At 55.1% G+C, this 26,954-nt stretch overlaps 1 protein-coding gene across 9 annotated transcripts in view; it reads right to left on the bottom strand.

Annotated features, from left to right (window-relative positions):
• CNIH3 (cornichon family AMPA receptor auxiliary protein 3) overlaps positions 1-26,954 on the bottom strand; it is a 128,846-nt gene that overhangs the window by 17,363 nt on the left and 84,529 nt on the right. For 8 of the 9 annotated variants that reach the window (XM_079763385.1, XM_079763381.1, XM_079763383.1 and 5 more), the window contains 2 exons: positions 3,058-3,126; positions 674-721 (listed from right to left, as the gene is read on the bottom strand). In XM_079763385.1, the coding sequence (XP_079619511.1) occupies positions 674-721; positions 3,058-3,126 (117 nt within the window). The remainder of the gene's footprint in view (positions 1-673; positions 722-3,057; positions 3,127-26,954) is intronic. The other variant, XM_079763389.1, reaches the window with a different exon arrangement.

Below are 26,954 nucleotides of genomic sequence, written 5' to 3'. Positions count from 1 at the left end.
CCTTTGGCTCAAGGCCAGAGACTCTGCTTATTTTACCTGCAAGTACCTGTTCTCTATACTTTGCTGCAAAAAACCGCACACACTTTCCTGCCTTGAGAGTGGCAGGCTGGTCGCTCTGGCCCCCAGCTATGCCACAGAGTGGTGCTCAATGCCAGGCTTTGAGCTGCGCACGCACACACACGTGAATGTGCGTGCACACATGTGCTTGCTGAATGTGTTTAGGGCAGCTGTGACCCTCAGCCCCTCCATGCAGGGCAGCTCTCTGAATGCCTGGTTCCCCCTTTAATAACACCTCCCCTCCCATTCCTCCGACACTCCCAATGAGGCTGCCAATCGAACGGCAACGCTGAGTGGCAGGCTGAAACCTCGGAGCAAGCCCATCATCTGGTTACAAAGGTCCCTGAGCCCAGCGCCAGACAGGAACAAAGGCTGTGCGCCTGCTGTTATGGTGAAAAGATAAAGCAGCTCTGAGTCCAGCCACAGGCACTCCAATTATCCAGCGCTATCCTGCCACTTGGGTTGATGGCCACCCCTTTTAATCAGCTCCTCGTCTCTGGGGGCGTCCAAAGAACCCATCGCTGGCTCCCCGCCCCCCCCCCCGCTGGGAGACAGGACCGGAGCAGGCACCAGCCCCTCCACGGTGACCACACCTGACCGTGGCTCTGGCACTGACCTTGCGCAGAAGGAAGCAGATGCGCTCGATGTTCCTCAGCCGTTCCCTCTAGCAGGACGCACAGGAGAGAGAGGAGAGGCGGGTTAGAGCGAGGGAAGCCCCCACAGTCGACCTCAGGAGAGGAGGCAGCGCCCGCCCGAGGCCCCGCCCGGCCAGACGGCGGGCAGCCCCCACCGGTGGCTTTTCCTAACGCGTGTTCCCATCCACCTGGTCATCTGCTCTTAGAAGAACTCTACCAGCAACCAGCGTGGACTCGGCCTCCAGCAGAGCCGTCTGTACTTTTTCTACACAAAGTCTCGCTCCGCCTGCAGGCACCTGTGATGGTCAGACTGCTGCCCAGCACCACGTGCTCACTGACTGTCCCAAAGCCTGCAGCCGGCCCCCGGGAGGACTCCCCACGAGGGTGTCAGAGAGCACACGTGCCCTGATCAGTGTGAGGAAGGGACGTTCTCTGCCCATTGGCTTTGTCTGTCTAGACCAGTGGTTCTCAACCTTCCTAATGCCGCGACCCTTTAATACGGTTCCTCATGTTGTGGTGACCCACAGGTTGAGAACCGCTGCTGTAGAGCCTAAGACCATTGGAAAACACAGATATTTACATTACGATTCATTAACAGTAGCAAAATTACAGTTATGAAGTAGCAACGAAAATAATGTTATGGTTGGGGGTCACCACAGCATGAGGAACTGTATTAAAGGGTCGCGGCATTAGAAAGGTTGAGAACCACTGGTCTAGAGTGAGTGTACTTAAAGGAAGTAATCTCCCCCCTAAATGAGACACCAGCAGCGCGGCTTGCCTAAGACTTGCGCCTGGCATCCCACCCCTTCTGAGAGAAACGCGTCACCCCACTCAGCTATCACCTGTAACCCAGGCCCTTCCATGCTGTTGTCACCGACCAGGGAGGTAGCTTTGTCAGGCCACCTGGTCCTGAAATGCCACTGAAGAGGCCCACAGGCCTGAAGATGAGTTAACGAGGCAGCAGAGCGTTCAACAGGACTGCTGCCGAGGAGTAACATCATTGGAACTGGGAAAACGTGGGCTTTTGTGGTTTTAAAAGCTCAGACAAGCCCGGCGTGGCTCAGTGGTTGAGCGTTGACCTATGAACCAGGAGGTCATGGTTCAATTCCTAGTCAGGGCACATGCCCAGGCTGTGGGCTCAATCCCCAGTGTGGGGCATGCAGGAGGCAGCCGATCCATGATTCTATCTCATCATTGATGTTTTTCTCTCTCTCCCTCTCCCTTCCTCGCTGAAATCAATTTTAAAAAAGTATTTTTAAAAAGAGGATGCTGCCATAAGCCTTCCAGGTTTAGATGGCATCACATTAGCAAATCCTGATGTTCCTGCCGACTGAAAAGATCAACAGAGCTATTCAACCAAAACGTGCCTTAGCGCTGGGAACCAGGGCCTGGAGGAGCTTCCACTAACACAGGCCCAGCGAGCTTAGATGGAGCCACACACTTGAATGAGCTGAGCTGTGTGTGTGTGTGTGTGTGTGTGTGTGTGTGTGTGTGTGTGAGAGAGAGAGAGAGAGAGAGAGAGAGAGAGAGAACACGCTCCATCTCTTGTGTGTGTGTGTGTGAGAGAGAGAGAGAGAGAGAGAGAGAGAGAGAGAGAGAGAGAACACGCTCCATCTCTTGAGTCCAACAGGGCTGGTCTGGAATGAGTTTGGAAAAGGCTCTGTCCACACACATGGTTGGGCCCTGGCTCCAGGACATGGGCTGGCATGACCAGAGAAGCAGGCAGCCAACACCCACCACTCAACACCAGTGCTGTCCTTCTCCTGGCCCTGCTTTCATGCCTCTCCCTGCACCCACTCCGGGGCAGGGCAGCATGCACAGCCCATGAGCAAGACGGGCGGTAAGACTCTGGGAACAGCACGTGCCGCACCCGGACCAGGCAACCAGACGTCAGGAGGGTCCCCAGTGGCAGGCAGCCTCGAGCCCACAGAGCTTGTCCAGGTGAAAGCTTCCTGGTGACGGCTATGGGGCTAGGAGCTTGGACATCAACCTACCCTATCAGAGTGGGGCGACCACTAACGATGCTCCTATACCTGCCCAACACGGGGATTCCATGGAGCTCCCCCTTCCCTCCCGCCCCCACCTCCCTCGTTCAACCAGGCCTTGAGGACTTAACAGCCACAGCACCGCAGGCATTTCCCACCTGGGCCACCGGGGCTGCCATACTTGACTTGCAAGAGAAATCAAGACCTCAGCAGGCCTGGAGAACAAGAAGTCCCTTCAGCAGCCTGGAGCCAGGCGTGGAGGTCACAGTCAGAGCCGGGAGTGTTCTCGACTCATCCTACGCATCGGAACCTCGCCCTCCTTCCCAGGCCCTGGGTGGCCGTGGTGACACCGTGCCCCGCCACCAGCACCCTCTACTTACCGCATGCACGGGGTTGCACTGGTCTATGGGGCTCTTAAAATCCGTTCTCAACTCATCGAAGGCAATGATCTGAAACGAAACACACAGAATCCAGACGTTAGTGCAAAGACGGGTTATTACGACGTGTCAAAAGCTTCCTGGGGATTTGCTTCAGGTAATAGAGGAGGCAGGAAGTGGCTGTCAATGACACGAGACCTGGTAGAAGTCAGTCGCCGTGGAAGCTGCGACCCCAAAACAGGAAATGGCAGGGACCTTGTTTAAGGGCTCACCGTGGCAATGAGTAAATAAACAAGCCCTGGACATCTCATCCCCAGTACAGTGGTTCTAGACAACGAAGCTATTACAATCACCATGAAGAGAGTAGATCTTAATGGTTCCCAGTGCCAGAAGGAAGGATAATGATAGGATGGCACAGACAGTGGCAACCACATTGCAATAAAAACGTGTCACCTTAAACTTACAGTATGCGGTATGTCAGGTATATCTCCATTTTTTAAATCCCCAAAATAAAGGTGTTTTTTTTAAAGCTTTCTGTATTTTACAAAAGTGATGGTGAGAGCGGGCTGGGGATTGGATACAGGCACACAAGGAATGCACGCTCAGCCTCTCTCGTTATCCGAAGAAGCTGTCGATTTCTTATTTTTGCTTATTCTGGCACAGAAGCTACCTGGGAGTAAAATGGACAGAAGCCGGGCAAAGGGGAAGGAAGAGGCAAGAAAGCAGAGGTGACGGTAAGAGAAACAGCCCCATCTCCGGCTGTCCATAGGCTGGGTCCCCAACTCTGGACAGTCAAGGCTTCACAGCGTGGCCCGTTGGGTCAAGTTCATTCTGGGCTGAGACCTGAGCGCCCCAGGGAGCAATGGTCTCCCCACTTGTCTGGAGCGGGGGGGAATGCTGGAGGGGACCTTCTCCAGCTACAGGACGAGGCACATCCACAGAAAGAACTAACTAGAGGTGAACTCCCCAGCCCGAGCCACCTCGGTCCTGGAAGGGTGACTCAGTGACAGAACAAGGTGGCATTTGGCCAGTGGGCTGCGCATAAATGGACATAAGAGCCCCCCCCCCCTCGTGACTGGGCCCCCCAGGGGGGCCAAAGCAATGAAGCCAGCACACCACCCACGTGTCCTTGCTCCAGCAACAAGGGGCTGAGCTTAAATCCCACGTGAGTGAGAGCAACGTACTTCCCTCTATGAAGCAGGTATAATTTTATTTTTAAAATATATTTATTGATTTCAGGGAGGAAGGGAGAGAGATAGAAACATCAATGATGAGAATCCTGGATCAGCTGCCTCCTGCACGCCCCCAACTGGGGATCGAGCCCGCAACCGGGGCATGTGCCCTGACCAGGAATCGAACCGTGACCTCCTGGTTCATAGGTCGATGCTCAACCACTGAGTGACGCTGGCTGGGAAAAGCAGGTATCATTTTAAAGCAGCCACGTGTCATCCTGATCTCAGTACTCCTGCAGAATTAGGAGAAAATTCTAGAATCACTTGTATTCGATAGACACATTTCCCTATCACCCCTTGCTAGGTAGTTAATTATCCAGCCTGAACTCGAGGCCTTTAGTAACAAGAAACTTGTCACTCACTGGCGATGCTCGCTCCATTCCCGGCTACCTCTAATTAATCACTGTCTTCCTGTATTGAATTTACATATGACTCCCGGGGGCTTCCCCCAACGGTCTACACCAGGGTCAGCAAACTACAGCCCGCAGGCCAGATCCAGCCTGCCACCCATTTTTGTACAAGCTGTGAGCTAAGAATAGTTTTCATACACTTTTTAAATAGCTGGAAAAAATCAAAAGAAGAAGAGCATTTTGTGACATGTAAAGATTATATTCAAATTCCAGCTTCCATAAAGTTTTATTGGCACACGGACACATTCGTTCTTTTATATACTGTTCCTGTATACGTTCGCACTACAAGGGCAGAGTTGAGTCGTTGCTACAGACACGACACCGTATGACCCGCAAAGCCCAAAATAGTTACTATCTTGCCTTTTACAGAAAAAAAAAAATTGCCAATCCCGGTCTATTCTTTTATTTGCCCTCTAGAGCTGCACTGGTCACATTTGGCTATGCAAATTTTAATTTTAATTGGTTAAAGTTCAATTTAAAAGTTGGTTCCCACATTTTAATTGCTCAAACACCACATCTGTCTAGCAGCTATTAAACAGCACAGGCATAAAACATGCCATCGTCACAGAATGCTCTAGTGCACAGCACTGAGGCCCATAGGATAGGTCAGACCACTCTCCCAGAAGGAACTCCGCTAAAGATTGTCAGCTATCATGAACCCAGCAAATCTTTCTCTTTCTTTCTTTCTTTCTTTCTTTCTTTCTTTCTTTCTTTCTTTCTTTCTTTCTTTCTTTCTTTCTTTCTTTCTTTCTGTTTTGTTAATCCTCACCCAAGGATATTTTTCCATAGATTTTTAGAGAGAGTGGAAGGGAGGGGGAGAGACAGAGAGAGAGAGAAACATCGATGTGAGAGAGACAAATCAATTGGTTGCCTCCTGCATGCCCTGACCAGGGCCGGGGATCCAGCCTGAGACCAAGGTACCTGCCCTTGACCGGAATTGGACCCACGACCCTTCAGTCCTCGGCTGACACTCTATCCACTGAGCCAAACTGGCTAGGGCCCAGCAAATCTTTCTTCTTCAAGCTAAATCTCTCCAACTTTTATTTATATAAACCGGCACTGAGTTGCCTCGTCATGCTAAATGCCCTCCACTGACATTAGAGGAAAATTTCTGAATTAAAATGTGCCTGTCAGAACTACACACCATATTCAAGGTGAGATCAGCTGGCACAGAAAGTAAAAGCACCAGTCACCTCCTCTGTTCTGTAACCTATGCCTCTGTTAATGTAACCTGATAGCAGTAGCTTTGCTTTTTGGGTACCACATCATATCCCTGGCTTCATACTGGCCTTGCATTGCCTAAAGACCCACGTCTTTTTTCATGTGCTTGAGTTAAACTCAGTCCAACTCATCCTGCATGCACATTGTTAGATTTGGGGGGCTTAAGAGCAAAAACCAACCTTTTTCCCTTTAATTCCTCCCTATTCAGCTTGGCCCATTGGTCCAATCTGTTGACATATGATCTTTCTCCCACTGCAAATCCTAGTGAGCATAATGGCTTACTACCCACATCCACATTCTCCCTGATGTAAATGCAAAGTGAGCATTTATATCAGGACCGAGGGCAGAGCCCGGAGCTCGCCATTCCCAGCTCCCAGGAGCCTGGCGTCAGCAATTCTCCAGCCTGTTATTTATCCAGCCACAAAGACAATTCACCGCCGTGTGGCCCAGTCAGCTGGCAGTCAGTCTCTGGGTGGCTTTAGAACCCCTACTGTTGGTGCACCTCCTAGAAGCTCCCCAAAGAGGCTGGGAGCCCAGGGAGGAAAGTCAGCCCCCCACGTCGTGGCCGTGACTGGAGACATGCCTGTGCAGGCCCCATGCCCAGTCCTGACCTGTGCGTGTCCCCGTGTAAGTGCTGGGAGGCGGGTCTGGGCTGAAGGGGGGAGAGGAGCCCCTGGGGGGTTCCGAGCTGTCCGGCCAATAGGAGAGCAGGCGTCCCTGCCCCCGCTCAGCTCCTGACCTGGAGGAAGGGGTGAAGGAGGGCCCACAAGTGTAGCTCAAGCCTTTGAGTTCCCTGAGAAAACAGGTCCTTCCCGGTGCTTCCTGATGATGGAGACGGGAAGGTACACAGTGAGGATCAAGGCTTTCAGCATCCCCACCCCCGCCTGGTAACCACTCACTACCTGTCAATCATTCAGTGAGCATCCTTTACACACAGGCGCTGGGCTAGGCCCTGCAGGGACCCAAATCAACAATACAGCCCCCAGCCTCCTCAGCTTCCTGGTCCAGGGGGCAGACAGGCATGGAAACCGCTCATTATATTACACTGTGACGCCTGCTATACTCAAGGCAGTGACAGCAGCAGCCACCCCTTACCACAGGCTCACCATGTGGGGCACTGGGCTTCACGCTGTACAAGCTTTGTACTGTTGAATCCTTCGGCCACCCCGTGAGGCAGGTACTGCTGCTGCCCCCATTTTAGAGATGAAGAAACTGAGGCCAAGTGTGCTTACATTACTTGCCCAAGATCACTACTCTGGTGTCAGGAATCACACCAAGGCCTCTCATATCGTTGCAATGAGGATTAAACGACATAATGTTCATAAAGCACTAGAATGTGATGTTAATAACATGGTGTTGATATTAGTCGCAGTAAGTATTATTACCTTTAGTGCCGTAGTCCTTTGCACCATGCAGGTGTTTGGGCCTCACCTGCCTGGCCTCGTGACTCCTCCCTCCCCGGCCTTCAGCACAGTCATTAGCCTCACACAATCCAGGAGAATCCAGGTACTTTCGGGGGAAGTGGCTCGAAAGGGTGTAGGTAGGAGCCAAGGACAGTACATCAGAAAGCCGAGGGTGTCCTATCACAGGGGGGAGATGGACCAGTGGATGCTGGGAAGGAGTCTGGGATCCACAGGCGAGCTGGGAAGGAAGGCATCAGCTGCCCCGGGACCAGTCCCTGGGAATGATGAGGACGAATTGGGGGACACAGGGCATGGCTCCTGGACCACTGTCTGCCAGAACGTTGGTTCTGACATTGCTTCCCGGGTCCTGTCTAGTCAACAGGGAACGATGACGCCCCGGAGCCATGCCCTTCTGAGACAGAAAGAAGCCAGGACAGCGGAGACGGGCAGGCCCGGCCAACCGGCTCCTGCTGACACTCAGGAGCTCGTCCCAGGCTCCAGCTAGCAGCCATCCTGGTCAGGGTCAAATCCAGGGAGGAGGGGCGAGAGAGGCCCATACACTCTGCTGACTCGGGGAGGGAAGTGGGGACAGGACAGTCACTCTGAAGAATATGAGCAGAGAGGGACAGGAGGGGAGAGAGGGGCGGGGAGGGCGGCAGCCTGCAGCATTCTGGGGCCCTCCTGGCCCCCCTCAGGCAGGCCACAGCCCCCTGCTCCTCCCAGACCCCAACTCAGCGGCCCACCCAGCACCACCGCCCGCCACTTCAAACAAGTCAGGAACCTCAGATCCTGCGGCTCCCGGTAACCGTTCCAAGCCCCAGGCTCCACCTTCCTCCCACCCTTGGTTCTCAAACATGAGATTTCTGGCTCAAGAGCAAGTTCAGGAGCAAGTTCTGGCTTCGATGGTTCGGTGACCCTCCAGACATCCTCAGCCTCCCACAGGCTCTTAGAGTCACTCCTCCTTCTGGTTCCAATGTCCTTTGGGTAAGCAAGTGCCTCCCCCAACTCCCAGGCCTGCAGCCCGCCTTGGCCAAGCTCTGTGGGGGGGCGGGGTAGGGGGGGGAGTCCACACCCAAGAGTGAGTGTGGACGTGCATCAGGGAGGCTTCCACACCCCAAAGCATCTTCCGGGGAAACCGTCAGCATCATTCTTTAAAACACTGAGCATCTCCCATTTCCCAGGCCCCGGGGTAGGAGCTGGAGGAGACGCTACAGAAAGCACGGCCGACGAGACGCTGGCCTTCCCTCCCCCGTGACGAAGGCTCTCTGCTTGACCGAGCTTCACGCGGGCCCTTCTGAGCCCTCTCCCCCCCTCGGCTCCCACCTTGGGCTCCGGGCCCATGCTCGCAGAGTCCAGTTCCAGCAGGAGCCCTGCTGAGTGGGTTTAGAGCGAATCCTCACCCTTGACATCTGGTCACCCTGGCCTGCCTCCAGCGAGAACCTAAATAAAAGTAAAAAGGAGAGAGGGGGAAACACACGCGCACTAAAACCCCAAGGAGCCAAATCAGTTGGCCTGACATGTTGGGTCTGAGCTGCCCGGATGCTACAGGGGAGAGAGAAGGCAGGGACTGGGGTGAGAGAAGGCAGGGACGGGGGTCTCCGCGTTCGTGAAGAAAGAGCAGACACGTTCCTCGGTGAAACCAACCATCCCCGACGCTCGCGTCTAAAAAGCTCTTCCTGCGCATCCTTTACCTCCGGGGGAGCGCACACACAGACAGCCCGGCAGACAGCAGGCGGCGTTGGGTCTTAACTGCAGCACCCCTCTGTCATTGCCGGAGCGCAACACAGAAGTGGGGCCCGGTAAAAGCGTTTTGTGGGGGAGGCCGGATAAGACAATGTGGACCTGATTTTGAAGGCGCTTCCATGAATCTTCCACCAGCACATCTCCCCAGCGGGCACTTAACGACCGGAGAACACGTAGGTGGAGGTCAGCTTCCTCAGCAAAGACCTGGGCCCCGGTGACCTGAGCTGCTCATTAGCAACGGCTCCCTGCAGCTGGGAGGGCCCACGTGCTGACAGTGACAGTGACAATGATTTGTGGAAATTGAGGGGCCTGACCAGGCTTCTCCCTCCTGCCTGGATGTCCACTTTCCTTCTGCACAAAGGTGAGCGGTGCTGAAAAGTCTCCATCCACCCCCACCCCCAGATCCCTCTCCCCCGTCCTCCACCTGCTGTCTCCTGGCCCTCTGGCTTCCGATGTGGCCAGGCCACTAGGAGGCCCCAGCAGAAGACGGCAGGAGGTCCCTTACTCCCCCCTTCTTGCTGGGCTGTGGCTTGGCAGTGTCTCTGCCCCTCCACATGAGACCACAGCTCCCGCCAGGATCCCACCACCCTCTGGACAAACACATGGGAAGCTAAGGACCCCTTCAAGCCAGTGTCTGTACTGAACACGGGCTCCATACCTTCCCCCTCGCCTTTGCCCAAGGAGCCCAGATCTCAACCCAGGCTGTGGGCAGCCCGCCATGATCGTCTCAGGACCTGGGCCCTGATAAATCTTTTCCTAACCTCTTACTTCCAAGAAGAGTGTTTAGGAGGCCTCCAAACCCTGGCGGGAAGAGCAAGCCGTTTGGGAACAGCCTGCCAATTCGCTAAAAGAATTCTCTTGTTGTCACGGCTGTTTAAACTGAAACAGTTCTTCCTTCCTTCCACTGCCCACCCCGACCGTGTTTTGCCAACACAACAGCCCCCGAGTCCCAGGGCCCCAAATAGAAATGTGAGGGCAGCAGGATCAGGGGCCGCTGCCCTGGGTAAGGGAGCAGGGCCAGGCCACTTGGCTCTGGTGCTTATTTGCATATGATTTGCATAAATTTACATGTCATTCTCAAGAGGCCTAGTTTCAAGTATTTAGAATCAAATTAGTGAGTTTGTGCCATTTCTTGGAAGTTTGTATCCAATTAGCCTCCCAGCTGGTCTGAGTCCAGGGACACCAATCCTGTTAAAAAGTATGTCAAGCTGGCCGGTGTGGCTCAGTGGTTGAGCATCGACCTATGAACCAGGAGGTCACGGTTCAATTCCCGGTCAGGGCACATGCCTGGGTGGCAGGCTTGATCCCCAGTGTGGGGCGTGCAGAAGGCAGCCGACCAATGATTCTCTCTCATCATTGATGTTTCTCTCTCTCTCTCTCTCTCTCTCCTTTCCTCTCTGAAATCAATAAATATATACACTGAGTGGCCAGATTATTATGATCTCTGAACGCATAATAATCTGGCCACTCGGTGTATTTGTATCTCAAATGGGTACCAAAAGTATTCTAGACTTTTGCTGGAGATCAACCACCTATTTGCCCTGAGCTTTCTATCAGCCAGTGCAAAGGGGAAAATTGATCAGGTGCACGATTTATAGTATCTTTGATATCAAATAAATGAGGTGCTTAAGAGAAGTACACTGAGTGGCCAGATGATTATGCGTTCAGAGATCATAATAATCTGGCCACTCAGTGTATGTGTGTATATAAAACCTAATTAAAACCTAATGCCGCTTGCTGTCTGCTGGGCTGTTTTTGTTTAAGTGTGTCAAGCTGACCTCTGCTTCTACCATCACAGCTTCTCCGCTGACTCTTACCCTCCTGCTTCCCGCTTAAAAGGGCCTTTGTGATTACATGGGGTCCACCCAGACACTTCCCCATCTCAATAGTCACAATTTCATCGCACCTGCAGAGTGCCTTTTCCTACATAAGGTGACATGGTCACGGGTCCCAGGGACAGTTCTCTGCCCTAAACTTCCTCTGTGCTCCCCCTATTCATCCCTCCCTCCCCAAACCCTGGCAACCACTGATCTTTTTTGTCTCCGCAGTTCTGCCTTTTCCAGAATGTCACAGAGTTGCAATCATACGGAAGGTAGACTTTTCCCATTGGCTCCCTCTTAGCAACATGCATTTAAGGTTTCTTCAAGTCTGCTCATGGCTTGACAGCTCTTTCTTTTCAGTTCTGCCAGGTTTTTGAGCTTTACTTTCTCCTTGGGGGTTCTCACCCAGCCCGCTGCTTTGGTTCTCGTCCCAATGTTCATTTTGGGTGAGAACTTCCTGCAGCAGCCTTGGCCACACACAGCCAAGTCCCTGCCTGTCACCGCTCCGCCAGCTTCTGCCAACCACTGGTCTCCAGGCCCAGGCAAGGGGGTGGTCACATTCCCTAATCAAAGGCCATACTCCCCGGGGACAGATCAAGCCAACTACCACTAAAGCGTTCTCCCAAATGCATCCTGACCGTGTGGACTATCCCATCTTTCTCCTCCTTTCCATCTGTCAAATGCTCGGACCCAGATAAATGCCACCTCTCCGTGATGCCCTCGTGTGACCCTGATTGCAACCTGCATCCCAGACCTCTGCTTACGGTAGACTTACTGTCTTCGACTTGCAAGATCCTTGAGGACTGGGCCCTTACCTTACTCTTTATATTTCCTGCAAGTCCAAACACGGTGACCGACAATCGGGCGCTCAGTAAGTATGCATAGAACCAAATACAACTCTTTTCCCTAAAGGGCTACCTACCCTGCACACAGCCAAAATTACCCTGTACATTGCCAAGGGCAAGAGATTATCTGATTTATGAATTATACATGGGTCCTGCTTCTCTTTTCCATCTTCCCATTGCTTCCTGCCCCACTGGCCTGCTCAGTGCTTGTTAATTCTCAGGGAAAGATGGCCAGGAGAAGAGAATACACTCTGACACAGATCCTCCATTGGGGGGTGGGGTGGGGAGTGGCAGAAACGAACTGGATTTGGGATGTGCTTTGTCTTTCCATTTTGAAGCGACTGCAGATGTAAACATCCACTGGCCACCACGGCCACAAGGCCACGTGCCGCCATCACAGAGCCTTCCCGACGGCCTGCTCCACGTGTCACAGTGCAGCCTGGGCCAGAGCCTACACCTCACTGCCCTCCGGGCTCTGGGCGTGCACACTGCGGAACGGAGGCCGAGGCTCACGCATCCTCACGGGCAACCCGCACAGCACTGACTTCACAGCTGCTGGAGACGCAGACTGTGGGGAGTTCCGTGCGGGGTGCAACCAGCCCAGGGCTGAGCGGAGGAGCAGGGCAGTGAGACCACACCCGTCTCTTTGCCTCTCTCTCTCTCGTGTCTTTTTGTGTTTTTTTTTTAATATATTTTATTGATTTTTTTACAGAGAGGAAGGGAGAAGGATAGAGAGTCAGAAACATCGATGAGAAAGAAACACCGATCAGCTGCCTCCTGCACACCCCCCACTGGGGATGTGCCCGCAACCAAGGTACATGCCCTTGACCGGAATCGAACCTGGGACCCTTCAGTCCGCAGGCCGACGCTCTATCCACTGAGCCACACCGGTTTCGGCTCTCACGCCTTTTTGGCCTTCCCTTCTAGAGCTGGGCCAGCCACCTGAGCTTCCACAGCAACACCCAGCAGTGACCACTCACCAAACAAAGCAAAGCCAAGGAAGTCACCCAGGAGAGAGGAGGAGAGGGGGGAACAATAGAAGCCCAGGGGCGGCCGGGCGGAGGGAGGGAGGGGAGATGCAGAAAGTAAACTTCCAGGTTTCTTTCCTCTTGGTAAGGACCACGTGCCCTTCTGAGTATTTCTGCTCCTCTGCAATAAGCTGCAAAGAGAAAGGGAGTTTCCTACTGTTCGCTGCTCAACGTGGTCCCGGTGTCCTCGGCCACAGAGACCTCAGCCACTGCCCGCGCAAGTGAGTGCAGCAGCATCGGAATTTCTCCGGCGCCCCCTGCCCCCAGACGCCCAGCCTGTCTAAGCATCTGCTGCTGGAGCGGTTTCCCGGCGGGCACTTGCCTCTTCTCCCCTTTTCCCAGACCTTTGAACCTAGTGGTTGGGCAAACCCTCCGCCCTCTAGTGGCAGTGGGTGAGCATTACCGCTTGGTAGAGAAACACTGGGTCTCAACTTTAAGACCAGGCTGTTTAGAACAGGCAAGTGTCTTGGGATAACGGGTAGTCATCGCTTTAAGCAGCCAGGAGAGACTTCACCAAGAATGGATGACCACGAAGGTACCTGGGAAAGGGTGAAGATGCTTTTCGTCCTCCCTGGAACTGGAGGGTCTGCTTCAATTCGACAAGCATGGCACGCCTTGCGCCAGGCAGAACGTGAGAGCTGCAAGGTCCCCCGGACATCGCCCAGTCCAAGCCCACTCTCTCCGATATGCTGTAGTCTGTCTCCATGGCGACCGCTCGGGATGTGAAATTATCTGCTAGAAACATTTACCGTCTCTTCCACACAATCCAGTCGCCGAGCACGTGTTGAGGGCCTGCTGTGTGCCGGCCCCGGGCTTGGTGCTGGGCAGTAGCTACCAGAAGGCAGAGCCGTGCCCTGCTCTCAGTCTAAGCGGTCCCAGGTCCCTCAGCCTCTCCCACAGTTCAAACAGCCCCCCACACTTACCGGGGCTGCACCCACTCCCACCTCCCAGCTTTGGAGACACCCAGGTTACCGTGCCTGGTGGTGGCTCTCTCGCTGGGTGCCCCGAGCCTCTGGACCACGGGGAAATGGCTGCCTGGCCTTCATGAACACAGGCCTTCCCTTCATTCCCAAACCTCCCACAGTCCCGCCTGGTCGCTCCAGTCCAGCTGATGGGCCTGCAGGCGCCAAAGCGGGACCAAGGTGGTTATACCTCACCACTTACTGCATTTCCTCCACTTTCCCTGAGTGTAGATGAGCCTCTACGTCGATGTGACTGGAACCGGCATAAAAAACGTACCATGTCCAGTGTCCACACACGGTGCTCTGCGGACACAGCAGCCAGCACACGGGAGGGGAGCTGCTCATTCTACAGCAAGCATGTCAAACTCGCGGCCCGCGGCCCACAAGGAATATTTTTGCGGCCCAGCCAATATAACGTTATGTAAGAAACGTTTTAATAAAGACTTTAATAATTTTTACAATGTCCTGTTATACATAATTATTAATAACAAACTACAATGTTCGCTAATGACTAGATACTATAATCGCGTTGCATTTATTTCCCTTATGTGCCTTACGCGCAGGCGTACCATTTCTCTCTGCTAATACCAGCGGTGAATATTTTAGCAGCCGATGGCCACGTCATTAATTTTGGACTGACTTGTTTGGTGTGTGCAACGGGAAATATTTCGCTTCCGGAGAACAAGAAAAATAGGTTTATTTGCATTCTGCTTATTAATTTGTGCAATTATTCAGTGTCTGGTAAGTTAATGTTCAAGAAAAAATATTAATTTTTATTTAAATGTTCTATTATTTTATGTTAATAATGACTCGTTTATTCAGCCCTTTGTATTCAGCATGTCTCTATCGAAATAAACCTACGTTTCTATGAAAATGGAAGCTTTTGTTTTTTTGCGGCCCACAGACGCTTAAACCTTATGTGGCCCGTGTTAGGCTTTGAGTTTGACATGCTTGCTCGACATGTTTTCTCCAGGAGACTGCTGTCTCCTCAGGGCAGGCCTCACTCCGCTCCTCCCTATAGTCCCAGGATCCTTGATAGACAGGGCTAGTGTGGAACTAGTTGGTGCACTGAGGACAGCAATATAAGAGCTAAAACCAAAGTGGATCCTCTCCCAACGCATGCCTACAGCCCCAACCAGAGGACAGCGGCCCTCAGAGCTGTCTGAGCCACAGGGCACAGCTGGTGGACACAGTAGAGGTCGGGGACCCTTCGGAGCCGCAGAGGAAGGCCGTATCTTGACGGTGATGTTCAGCTGCCTTAACAAGCATCCCTTCGGAGTCCCAAGTTCTCCTGCCTAACGCCCAGCCTCTCACGTCCCAGGGCCGGGCTTTCTATCTGAGGTGGGAGACCTGACCACTGCTCAGCTTCCTTTCATCAGAGACCCTCTGCTACACGAGTCGTTCTAGGAATCAGAAATGCCAATCATTCTCTTTTTTAATGTTTTTTCCCCCATTGATTTCAGAGAGAGGAAGGGAAAGGGAGAGAGAGAGAGAAACATCAATGAGGAGAGAGAATCACTGGTCAGCTGCCTCCTGCACCCCCCCCCCCCCACTGGGGATCAAGCCTGCAACCCGGGCATGTGCCCTGACCGGGAATCGACACTCAACCACTGAGCCCCGCCGGCCGGGCAATCCTTCTCCTTTAAGAAACTGTCTACCTACAGAGCACAGGACGCGGGAACAGCTACCGGGACGTGTGGCTCAGCAGAGAGGTGGGGGGCTCAGTGCTGCTCCCGCTGTCCCAACTCACAGCACAGGGGCCGGGGTCCTGTCACCTCTCCAGCCTCTTCCCGCTCTGGGCACAGACACTAATGAGCAGAGAACGGATGGGAGAGGCCGTGGGGATGCTGAGGGTGAATAAATTATTCAGACGCTCACAGGAACAAAACGCTCCAAGAGTCTGAATCACACGTGGCTTCCCCCAGCGAACTTGACACCAGCATCCTTTGCAAAGAAAGGGCTTTGCTGAGCAGCGCCCGGCAGCTGCCTCTGGGGCACCTGCTGCTTGGGGACTCTGAGCGGTGGGCGCACAGGAAGTGGGGCCTCGGCTGTCCCCGCGCCCACCTCCTGGGCTGACGCTGGCGAGGGACAGAGGGCACACACACACAGTGCCACACGGCAGCTGCGGGGAGTTCATGGGGGGGGGGTCCCCCAGCATGCTCTCACACAACAATAAGAGAGAAAGGACTCTGAGGGTCCAAGACAGGCAGCAGGAAGTGCTCCCGTTCAGCCCATCCCTCTCCGACTCAAGCCAGGGGACCTGTCAAGGTCAGGGTCAAGTTCATTTCCTTGTACATCACGTCCCCTCAAGCCACAGAACCTATGGAGGACGTTAACGAAGGCTTGCTCTCTGAATCCTCCGCCTGCGCAGCAGTGAAGACCAAGGACACACGCCTTTATTCTGCACGTCAGCTGCTCTGAGACACGGCTGGCTGCCTGTCACCCTCCGGGCCCGAGGAAGAGCACTGCTCTGGGGACCCGGGACCCCAGGATGCGCGCCCCGCACCGCCAGCTGTGGGCAGGGCGCCGTGTCAGCACGCAGCAACACGCATGCTCCCCGGCAACGCTGGCTGAGCCCTGGACCCCAAACCCTTTCCTGGATTGGGTTTTGGTTTGTTTTATCCATTTTCCTTCTCGAATAAAATGTCCCTTGCCCCTAGCCGGTTTGGCTCAGTGGATAGAGCGTTGGCCTGCGGACTGAAGGGTCCCGGGTTCGATTCTGGTCAAGGATGTGTGTTTCTCTCACCTGGATGTTTCTCTCTGTCTTCCCCTCTCTCTTCCACTCTCTCTAAAAATCAATGGGAAAATATCCTGGGGTGAAGATTGGAAAAAGAAAATTGGTGGTGTAATAGAAGAAAGGAAAAGCTGAAACCTCGAGGGAGGGAGGGCAGATGAAGGAGCTCCCGGCCACCAAAGTCTGCATGGCGCCGCTGGGGGCTGCTCTCTCTGTGGTCCGCGTCTGTCCCTGTCCCGGCCCGGCACTTGCCTGGCCTCCCCGTGGCTCAGTGCGACCGGCTTCTTGGAAACGCCATGCTGCCCGGCGTCATTTCTCCCCCCCCCCCCCCCCCCCCCCGGAGTTTAATGATGCTGCCACGTCCAACCTCATTCTGCTCCTTCGTGACAACCCTGGGCGGCGGGAGCTAATTTTAACGGCGGCGCCAGCACACAGTGCGGCTCGGAGCCATAACATCACCTCTCCCCAGGGACGCGGCGGATGCGGCCTCCCGTTTGCAGAGCAAAAGGCTCCCTCCGTGCGGCGGCGGCGGGAGCTGCCAGCTCCGCTGATGGGCAGGGTGGCTCCTGGCGGGAAGGAGAGGGCGCAGGCCGGGGCCTGCACGGCGCCGGGGCAGAGTCCGGATAGGGGGCGACGGGGGTTCTCGGGAAGAGGAGGGAACTGGGGGGAGGAAAAGGCAGAGCGGGGCTTCACTTTACCAGTCGTGCCTCCTTGGAATCTGGGGCCAAACAGGCTGGGAGACACCCAACTGGCAGGACGCCGTTTTCTGACTTGAGTCACTCGGCTGTTGTTCCTTTCGTGGGCTTTGCTGCATCCACGCCAAGCCCGCGTCCGCGTGTCTCTGTCAAGGCTGTGGGCTCGGGGGGGGGTGGGGGGACGTCGTGTTGTCTTCATGATGAGCAGGCGGAGACCTGGCTCAGAGGTAGGCGGCCTTCGTGCTAATGGACAACATTCAGGGCCACACGGCCAGTAACTGCAGCCTCCTGGCGGTGGGGGGGGGGGGGGGGGGGGGGGCAGCGGCTCCCCATCAAGCTGAGAAAGGAAATAAATCAGACCCTCGTCTGCAGCTCACGTGGGTCTGGGCACCAAGAAGGGAACCTGGACGCAGGTGAGGGGACGGGCAGACTGAAGAGGGGGGCACCCAACACCGACCCCCGCTGCCTGCACTGGCGTGGCCTCCTCTGGGGAGTTAGCGCCCCCCCTCTGAGCGCAGTCCGGTGGGAGGGCACACCCAGGGGCCTGTCCTTCCGGGTGGGGGGTGGGGGTGGGGCCAAAAGGATGCCTGGCGATCCCTGTCGTTCCCACCGCTCAGTCCAGCCAGCGGGCCAGCAGCCCACACTCAGCCTGCGGGCTCCCCATCCTCCGAAGGGGCACCTCAAGGACCAGGGAGAGAGGGGCGGTGATCTGAACCAGCTACTCAGTGCCACGGCTCGGGGGCCAGACTCCCACTGTCCTAGGGGCCCTCCTGCCCCTTTGCAATGACTCCTTTTGTGAAGGAAGGTGGCCAGCACTGATTTCTAACACCTTCACTGGTACTTTCTTACCCTGGTATCTGAGACCGAAGGCCCAGGAAGGCCGTCGGGAAAGAGAAACGCTGACGGGAGACCAGGAGAAGAACGGGGACGCGGGGCCAGCAGCAGCGAAGCCGCAGGATTCTGGGCTGGGCTTGGTTGTGTGTCCGCACAAAAGGCCGAGACGCACAGACCCGCCCAGATTCACTGCTGGGGCGCCACGCAGCAGCCCCGTTAGCTGCGGGCCCCTTTCTAGGGCAAGACTCGTTCTCAAGCTGTCAACCAAGGAGCGAAAAGGATGTCAAGACGGGACGCGCCTCCCGCCAGTCAGTCTCCGCCGTCAGCACTTCGGTTTGTTGTTGCTCCGTTGGCCTCCGCTCAGGCCCCTCACCGGATCCTCCACGGAGAGCGATCCTGGGATACGCCGGGGCCCAGGCGTGACGGCCCGCCATGGCGCAGTGACTCTCAGTCCCCGGCACCTGGCTCCCATCCCCAACCCAGATAAGGACCCCACCTGCGCCCTAAGACCGTCTCTCCCACCCACTGCCCCCAGCGCGCACTCCAGCTCAGCCAGTCCCTTCCCAATGTCACCTCCCCACCATCCTCATGAAATGTCAGCTTGATGCCACCACAATTCAGAGCCGCTGTCGGATAAGGAGTCTCAGGCCCCTGGGCGAGGACCGTGAGAGCAGGACGGGCTCTGTGAGGGTCTCGGGCCCGCCTGTGAGAGTCACTGAGCCTGGGCCATTCCCAGATAAGGGGGGGGGGGGGGGGGGGGGGAGCAGGAGGCTCTGTGTATCTCCTCGGTGTAGAATTTAGAAATGGTCGGCACACGATGGTTCTCTTTGGCCCTGGTCCACCTACAGCTGCTGTGAAACCCCCCGCCCACCCCAGCTGGCAGGACATCTGGGTGGACAGGTAGCACCATCCACACACACACACACACACACACACACACACACACACACACACACAGAATGGACCCCTCTGCCCGTGACACGCCCCGGTTATCTTGGGCCTCCAGACAGTGAGTATGGGGCCCTCAGAAACTCTCTCCCTCCCTGAATCCCCCCCCCCCCCATACCAGGCCTTCCACCTTCCAGTTCCTCCTTCTTAAGCTTTGCATTCGGGGCGGGGGGGGGGGAGGAATGGGGGAAGATGGAATCATTCGGCTATGTCCCTACCCACAACCCCCGAACGCAGTTGCTAATCCCTTCTCTCAATAAGGTTCGGAGAGCACATTTAAATATTTTTTTCATCCCAGATACAAATGTCTCTATTATATAGGAGACCATCTGGGCTGCTACAGCTAGCTGGCTATGTTGCTATCAGCTCCTTTTTTAGGGTTTGTGAATCAGTTGCCAATAAGGAAAAAAAAAAGAAGAAAAAGAAGAAGAAGAAAAGAAGGAAGTCAGCTCCAAGATTCTGCTTCCCTCCCCTGCAACCTTCCCCAGCGGGAGAGCTGGAGTCCACAGTCAACATGGACCACGTGCCGCAGTCACAGAAGCGGTCCCCAGGACTGCTGCTCTGGAGACGCCAGCCCACGGCTCCGGACGCCCTGGGGGAGGGAGGTGGTGTCAGCGCGTCCCAGCCCGTGGCCCTCCAGCTGGGCTAAGGAAGGCGGCACAGCCCCTGGCAGATCTAGGATGCATGCGAAGGAGAGGAATAAAAGGAGGTCAAAGCAACAGAGAAAGAAGGGAGGAAGGAAGGAGCAAGAGAAAGCAGTCGGGGCCTGGGACTTTCTGATGCCTGGGACTCCCAACCACCACAGACATCTCCTGAACCAGCCAGCCAGCGGGAGCACCTGCTGGGCAAGGGGGCGGGCGGGGGGGGGGGGGCAGAGCTCTGGGTGGGGGATGGCCCAAACCTTCAGAGAATGTAAATGGAAAAGCCGAGAACTGAAGAGCAAGGGATTCACAATGGCCTGGCCTCAGTGTCCCTCTCCCCTTGGAGGGAAGGGGTCCAGAGAAAGGAAGTCAGCATGTCCTTCGCTCAGAAGCACGTCCTGAGCACGCATGGCAGTTCGTGCAGACACTGCAAAGGGCAGAGGTCAGAGCTCCATCCTGGCACCCATCAGGGGCAGCTCCCTGTCCGGTCACACGCAAGGGCAGACCAAGGGCAGACCGTGCACACAGGGCGGGGGCTCTTGGCCACAAGCCTCTGGCTGGCGGGACGCAAACCATGGTTGGGTAAATGTGTGGGTTAACTGCTCCCACGAAGGCGTGCAGCCCCCAACCGTGACTGCAAATGGACACGCAGGCACTCCCCGCCTCCCAACCTAACCCCAGGCAGACAGAAACAAAGCAAATATCATCATCCCCAAATTTATGGCCAGGAAAGCAAGGGATTTTCATTGCTGTGGAATGTTTTTTTGTTGTAGCGGTAATTGCGTGTGTGCGTGTGTGCATGTGTGCGTGTGTGTGTGTGTGTGTGTGTGTGTGTGTGAGAAACCACATCTTTACAAATCTGGGTTTTTTTTAAGCCATTTTGGTGACTCGAGGCCGTTTAAAGAAACTAGAAAATAAAGTCATCCTCCCAATTGTCTCCCAGGGAGCCAGCCTGCTCCCTCTGTAAGCTCCAGCAGTTCGCAGCCGGGGACAAACACTGAGAACCCTGGCCCGTGGTGGCTCGGTTGGTTGGAGCGCCGTCCCAAGAGTCGGGGGAGGGGAAGTGTGGCCTGGGAGGTTCTGGGTTCGCAAGCCAAAGGCGCCTGCCGAAGAGCTGATTTCATTCCTGCTGCACCGGTCGGAGAGCCCCCAGCCCCCGGCCACCTGCTCCACACGTGCTCCTGTCCCCCCACGTTCTGGGGGTGCGGGCCCTGGGCCAGAGGGGCCTGCCTTCCGTCGCTTCTGCTTCACTCAGAGACTGAGTACGAACGAGGTCACCGGTGCCCAAGGCGAAGGAGCCACACAGGCTTCCCCACGCGTGTGCCACGGGCTGGAGGGAGCGGAGACGACAATGCTGAGATGTGAGCCAGACAGTGTGTGAAGGTGTAGAATTTAGATCCACGAGGGCAGAAGTCTTTCCCCGGGGAAAGAGGAATACATCCGCCCATCCAGCAGGCCATGCAGTCCAGCTGTGGAGTTGGGACTCTGAGATGGAGGCGGCAAAGGTGGGTCTATACCACGGGGTGACAGGCCTCTAACCCCACTCTGATGTGGCCCTTGTCCAGGACGGCGGTTTTCACCCGTGTGCCGCAGGAATTTTTAGAACACGCAGTATCTGACCATTTAGTCAGGGGCACTGACCTCTCTTCCCGTAGATCGTCAAGTAAAAAATAAAAAAATGACAACAGCCAACACAACAATAGCCGTCTAGCATGAATCAATCAGACTTACACCCATTTCTTGTCAGATGGGCAAACACTGTTTGTTGGTGTGCCGCGGAATTTCAGTGATGAGCTGATGGCTGCCACCCGAGGAAAAACGTCGCAAATCCCTGTCCTAGGAGGTCCAGGAGGTCCCACCTTAGTCTTCAACCTCCACGCCCTGTAGCAGGGTGGGTCCCAGCCCAGACACTGAGCGCCGATCCCGGGCGCTGAGCACACAGGGGGCTGGGCTCCGTCAGTCTCCCGCTTCCTCCTCACGTGGAGATGGGATCTCCCTCAGCGTTTCATGGCCTGGCTTTCCCGCAGCCCGAGCGAGGCTGTCTCGCGGCTGCCTCTCCTCCTGGGCCAAGTGAGCAGTACCTGCCAGCCTCCTCATCCGGCTCCGGGCTGGCGTTCAGAGACCGGCTCAGGCTCTAATTGTGCACTTGACGTTTCCAGGGACCTTCATGGGAATTAATTAGATTCCAAGTGCCATTAGAAGTGCAGGTGGGCCCGGGCGGCGTGGCTCAGTGGTTGAGCGTCGGCCTATGAACCAGGAGGTCACGGCGCGATTCCCAGTCGAGGCACATGCCTGGGTTGTGGGCTGGATCCCCAGTGGGGGGCGTGCAGGAGGCAGCCGATCCGTGATTCTCTCTCATCACGAGGAGGAGGACACTAACAACCGTCAGAGGCAGCGAGAGCCACGATGAGCACCAAGGGGCACTCAGCCTGGTGCCCTTGCTGAGAAGAGGCGGGACAGGGACAGGGGCCCAACAGGAAATGAATACCTTAAAACACAGAGAGAAGCCGAAGTGGCAAGATGCTAACATTGGCTACCTCTGGGTGGCGGCTGCAGGGGCTTTACTGGTCTCTGTGCTTTCCTGTATGTTTGACGTGAGAATACAAAGAGGAAGTGGGCGGCAGGATGTCCACGAGGGCAGGGGCTGGGTGGCAGCAGGAGGGTCGAGACCGAGGGGCTCGCCTGTCAGCTCAGACTCGGCAGCCTTCTATCTGCTGGGAGGAAGGACCAGCCGGGGAGAGGCTCCGCTTCTCTGGAGTCAGAGCAAGAGAAGTTCGGGACGTGGCATTGGAGTGAAGCCATCTGCTGGGAGGAGGTGGGGGGGGGGCTGGGGGGAGCTTCGGGGGTCTCTGAGAAAACGCCAGAGATGGAGAACAGTGTGGCAGGAGCTGAGAGAACTAAACGGACCACGCTGATGAGTAATGAGGCGATCCTGAGGCCCGGCTAAGGTCAAACCAGGCATTCCGGTCGGCCCAGCAGCCCTCGCACCTGAGGGGAGGGCCGAGGGGGGTGGAGACCGGGCGCTTCCCGGTGGTGGGGATGGGACACGGGACACAGCAGCCGAGAGCAGCGGTGAGAGCGGGTGGACGAGGCTGATGACTCGGGGCAGGAGCCGGTCCTCTCCTGGCAGGGTGGGCGGGCCAGGGGAAACGGGCAGGCCCAGGTGTGGCCCGAAGGGAAGGAGGTGGGCACTGGAGGTGACCGTCACGCACGGCACCTGGGATGGGCGACGCAGGCTTGGGGGACGTGACCGTGACATGTGCCGAGTCCCTGGTGGACCCAGGGGACGGGACGAGGAAGGCTGGTGGGGTCCCTATCCAGGCGGCACATCCCCAAGCAGTGAGGCGCCAGAGCAGCCTGCCGCAGACGCCCCGGGAGGGCGAGGGCTGGAACACAGAGCCCCGTGGCTGGGGGCGGGGGACGGGCCGGGCAGCCAGCGGGGCTGGAACAAGCAGGTGAAGGCACCCCGCACGTCCAATGTGAGCTACAGCTCTCACGTCCAAGTCCAAGGTGAGCGCGCCCGACAGCACCCAGCCCCACGAGGCCTTGGCATCTCCCCACGCACGGGGCGCGGGGCCAGTTCCGGCTTGCTTGAGTTCATCTCTGAATTCTGCATCCCCTCTCCGCCCTCTCCACCTGGCAGTGGCGGGGACACCATGGCGGCGCAAGCCTTCCCTTTCAGGGACAGGGCACGGAAAGTCACCAGCCAGCACCTCCACGCCAGCCGGGGTGCCCGCGAGGCCCAGACAGCACAGACAGCACACCTTAACGGAGGCGTTTTCTCCAGCCACGGCCAGGCCTGCTCGCAGGCTGGGCCTCCGCAGGAGACAGGCTCCCCTACCATCAAGACGGGCCCTGCGCCCGCGGCAATGGCCAGGTGCTTTGGTAACGACCACAGTCTCCCCGGTTTCTGAGTGCCAGGGTGCAGGAGAAAGTGCAGGTACCCACTGCCCAGGGAGCAGCCCCTGAGAAGGCGCCAGAGGCCAAAGCAGAGTTACCACATCGGCCACAAGTGTGCCAAGCCAGAAGGGGACGAGGAATTATCCTACGAGCGTTGACGGAGCCCATTCTACATGCCAGGCGCTGTCCTGGGCTCCGGAGAAACAGGGTGAAGCAGCCATGAGGCGATGGAGGAGGAGGCGGCAGTCTGGGAGGGCAGAGGGCACATATGAAAGTGAATCCAAAACAAAAGGTGGGGAACAGGCGAGGCCTGGCCCAAGGAGGGTCTTAAAAAGAAAGGCTACTGCTGCCCTGGCCAGTGTGCTCAATGGTTAGAGCATCCGCCCGAGCGCCTAAGGGTTGCAGGTTTGTTTCCTGATCAAGGGCACGTACCTGGGTTGCAAGGTTCCATCCCTGGCCCCAGTCGCGGCATGCACCAGAGGCAATCGGTTGAAGTGTCTCTCTCACATCGATGTTCCTCTTTCTCTCTCCACTCCCTCCCTCCCTTCTACTCTCTCTAAAAAAATCAAGGGGAACCTGGCTGGTGTGGCTCAGTGGTTGAGCGTCGACCTATGAACCAGGAGGTCCCTGGTTGGATTCCTGGTCAGGGCACATGCACGGGTTTCAGGCTCGATCCCAGTGTGGGGCGTGCAGGAGGCAGCCCATCCATGATTCTCTCTCATCATCAATGTTTCTCTCTCTCTCTCCTTCTCCCTTCCTCTCTGAAATAAATAAAAACATATTTTTAAAAAATCAATGGGAAAAAATATCCTTAGGTGAGGATTAAAAGAAAGGAAGGAAGGAAGAGAGGGTGGGAGGAAGGAAGGGAGGGAGGGTAAGTGGGAGGAAGGCAGGCAGGCTACTGTCAACCCCAGGCATCCTACCATTTCCCAAAAACCCAGATTTGTTTCCAGATGGATAATTAGAGAAACGGAGCAGCTTGCTCGGTTTCCAGTGGCTGAATCTGTGAGAGGGGGGCTGGCTGGAGGGCTCAGACCTTTCTCCCAGCAGCACCGCCGCTCAGTAAATGCAGACTTGTTAGCATCAGTTGGGACCCATTAAAACTCTCCCCTAACAAGTGCTGCTGCGGATCCAAAGACATGTTGCTGGGGGGTTGTTTTATTTGCATGCTGTCGCAACTTGGAGTTTTAAAATGTGATTCTCTCTATAAAAAAAACTTTAAAAGTTAAAGACCTGGGATAACTGGTCATGCATCTTTGCAAAGGATGGTTTCATCTGGGAGCATATGAACAACCTGCAAACAGGCTCCACCACGCTGGGCTGCGCGCTCTTCCCCGGCAAACACTGTTCATTTCTATTGGCTGGAAACAGACCCAGGTCACATCTGAAAACCATTAGAACGTTTTTTTTTTCTTCTAAACACCCGCACGCAATTTTCAGAAGTGCACACATACACAATGACTGGGAGAGAAGACACCCAAATCTTGTCTGGATGATAAGATTAGTGGTGATTTTGTTCCATTATATGTCCCTGTATTTTCAATTTTTTTGAGCAATGAACCTATATCCTTTTATAAGCAGAAAAAGTAATTTTGAGAACATGAAATCGAATTTCCTCTTTTAAAAAAAGGACATGGAGTGTGTTTTAGTATCCTCTTCTTATTGTTTCAACTCCAAGTATTTTATTTATACAGAGAAATGAAGACATTACCCACTATTATCAAAGTTACACAATCCAAAGACAGTTTACTAGACTTCGAAAAAGGACATGGGCATAAGAGTCTCAGACTCCGCTTAAATTCCTGCTCCCACACACACCAGATGTGCAACCTTGGGCAAGTTTCAGAACCTCTCTGGTCCACAGTTTCCTCATCTGTAAAAGGTCAGTTGTGAGGACTAAAGAGCTGCCTGGACAATAAAAGGCCATGTGCCGACGAAACCGGTTTGGCTCAGTGGATAGAGCGTCGGCCTGCGGACTGAAAGGTCCCAGGTTCGATTCCGGTCAAGGGCGTGTACCTTGGTTGCGGGCACATCCCCAGTAGGGCGTGTGCAGGAGGCAGCTGATCGATGTTTCTCTCTCATCGATGTTTCTAACTCTCTATCCCTCTCTCTTCCTCTCTGTAAAAAATCAATAAAATATATTTAAAAAAAAAAAAAAAAGGCCATGTGCCTGAAGGTATGCAAAGCCACACACACACACACACACACACACACACCCCAACTCGGTTTTATGCTGCACCTTTGAAATGTGACAAATGTACTCAAAGATAGTGGCTGATATAAAAGAGATTAATTGGTACTCTGAAATATTTTCATTTGAAAACAAATGAAGATAAATTTGCAAAGTAAACAAGCCCTGAAAACAATGTATCCATCTTTGCTCCCAGGCCCCTAGTGGGAAGAAGAGAGAGGTTAACAGCGGGAGGTCCATCTGAAAGGTTCTTAGAGCCTGGAGCTCGCCCACCGCAGACACTCAATGCCCAGTAGCCACTATTATGACCCCTAAGTAGGAATGTGCAATTAAATAAGAAAAACGTGCCATCCTCGTCTTACAGCCTAGACATGGCAGGGGGAAGGCCTTTTAATTGCTGGGTGTCGATAAGTGCCCAATTCCTTATTTGGGATGTCAACACAAGCTAAGCCATCAATATGGCTCATCACGTCAAGGAGTATCCATGGACTACAGGGAGCAGGGACGTAAGCAAGCGCAGAGTCTAATACAGAACTCCCTCTCCTCGATTTCGGTTGCAGTAATTTCACCGTGTCACCAACACCCACACGAACACTGTGTGCGCTGAGATGGATGCGCCTCAGGTTTTCCCTTCCGACAGTCAGGAGCCCAATCAAGGCGGTGGGGCTTCTGGATGTCCCATTTGGAGAGGGAGAAGGAAAAGACTCGGAAAGGAAGAGGAGCTGAGACTTGAGAAGTGTCACTGGCATTTGGATTCGAAGAGCACAAATTCTTTTTATTCTTAGTCACTGGAATCTTGCCACCTCCACTGGGTATCAGGACCTGACCCGGCCTTGGGTTCTGACCATTCAGCTGCCCCTGGACCAGGGGGCGAACGCTGGAGACCTGGAGAGCAGGGGCCAACATGGGATCAGGGCCATGCCCGGTTTTGTCCAGATGTCTATCCGTCAACCATGGCACAAGCAGTCCATTTAATCAACCTGCTCTCGAATTATTTATCATCTGCCCCCCGCGTGAGAGGAAATTATTCCTTCTGGTTGTCTGCCCCGCTCCAGGGGCCAGTTCAGAGAACTCCATGCCTGACAGCTTGATGGAGCTCTCCGGTCCTTGCCCGCCTCTGGCCAAGGCAAACGCAGAAAGAAATGGCCAGTGAAGTTATTCTGGGGGAAGGGGGTGCTGTGGTTAGCTCCCCGGAATGCGGGTAACTTGTCAAATCCAAAGAAGCAGAGGAAGCTTCTTGGAATCACATGAGCAAGAGTCTGCCGCACAGATCTGTCCTGCGCCCCTGTTCTT

Source organism: Cnephaeus nilssonii, assembly GCF_951640355.1.
Source record: "Cnephaeus nilssonii genome assembly, chromosome: 23".
Taxonomy (NCBI): domain Eukaryota; kingdom Metazoa; phylum Chordata; class Mammalia; order Chiroptera; family Vespertilionidae; genus Cnephaeus; species Cnephaeus nilssonii.
Note: the sequence above shows the minus strand (reverse complement) of the source record. Positions and strands in the feature narration are given on the sequence as shown.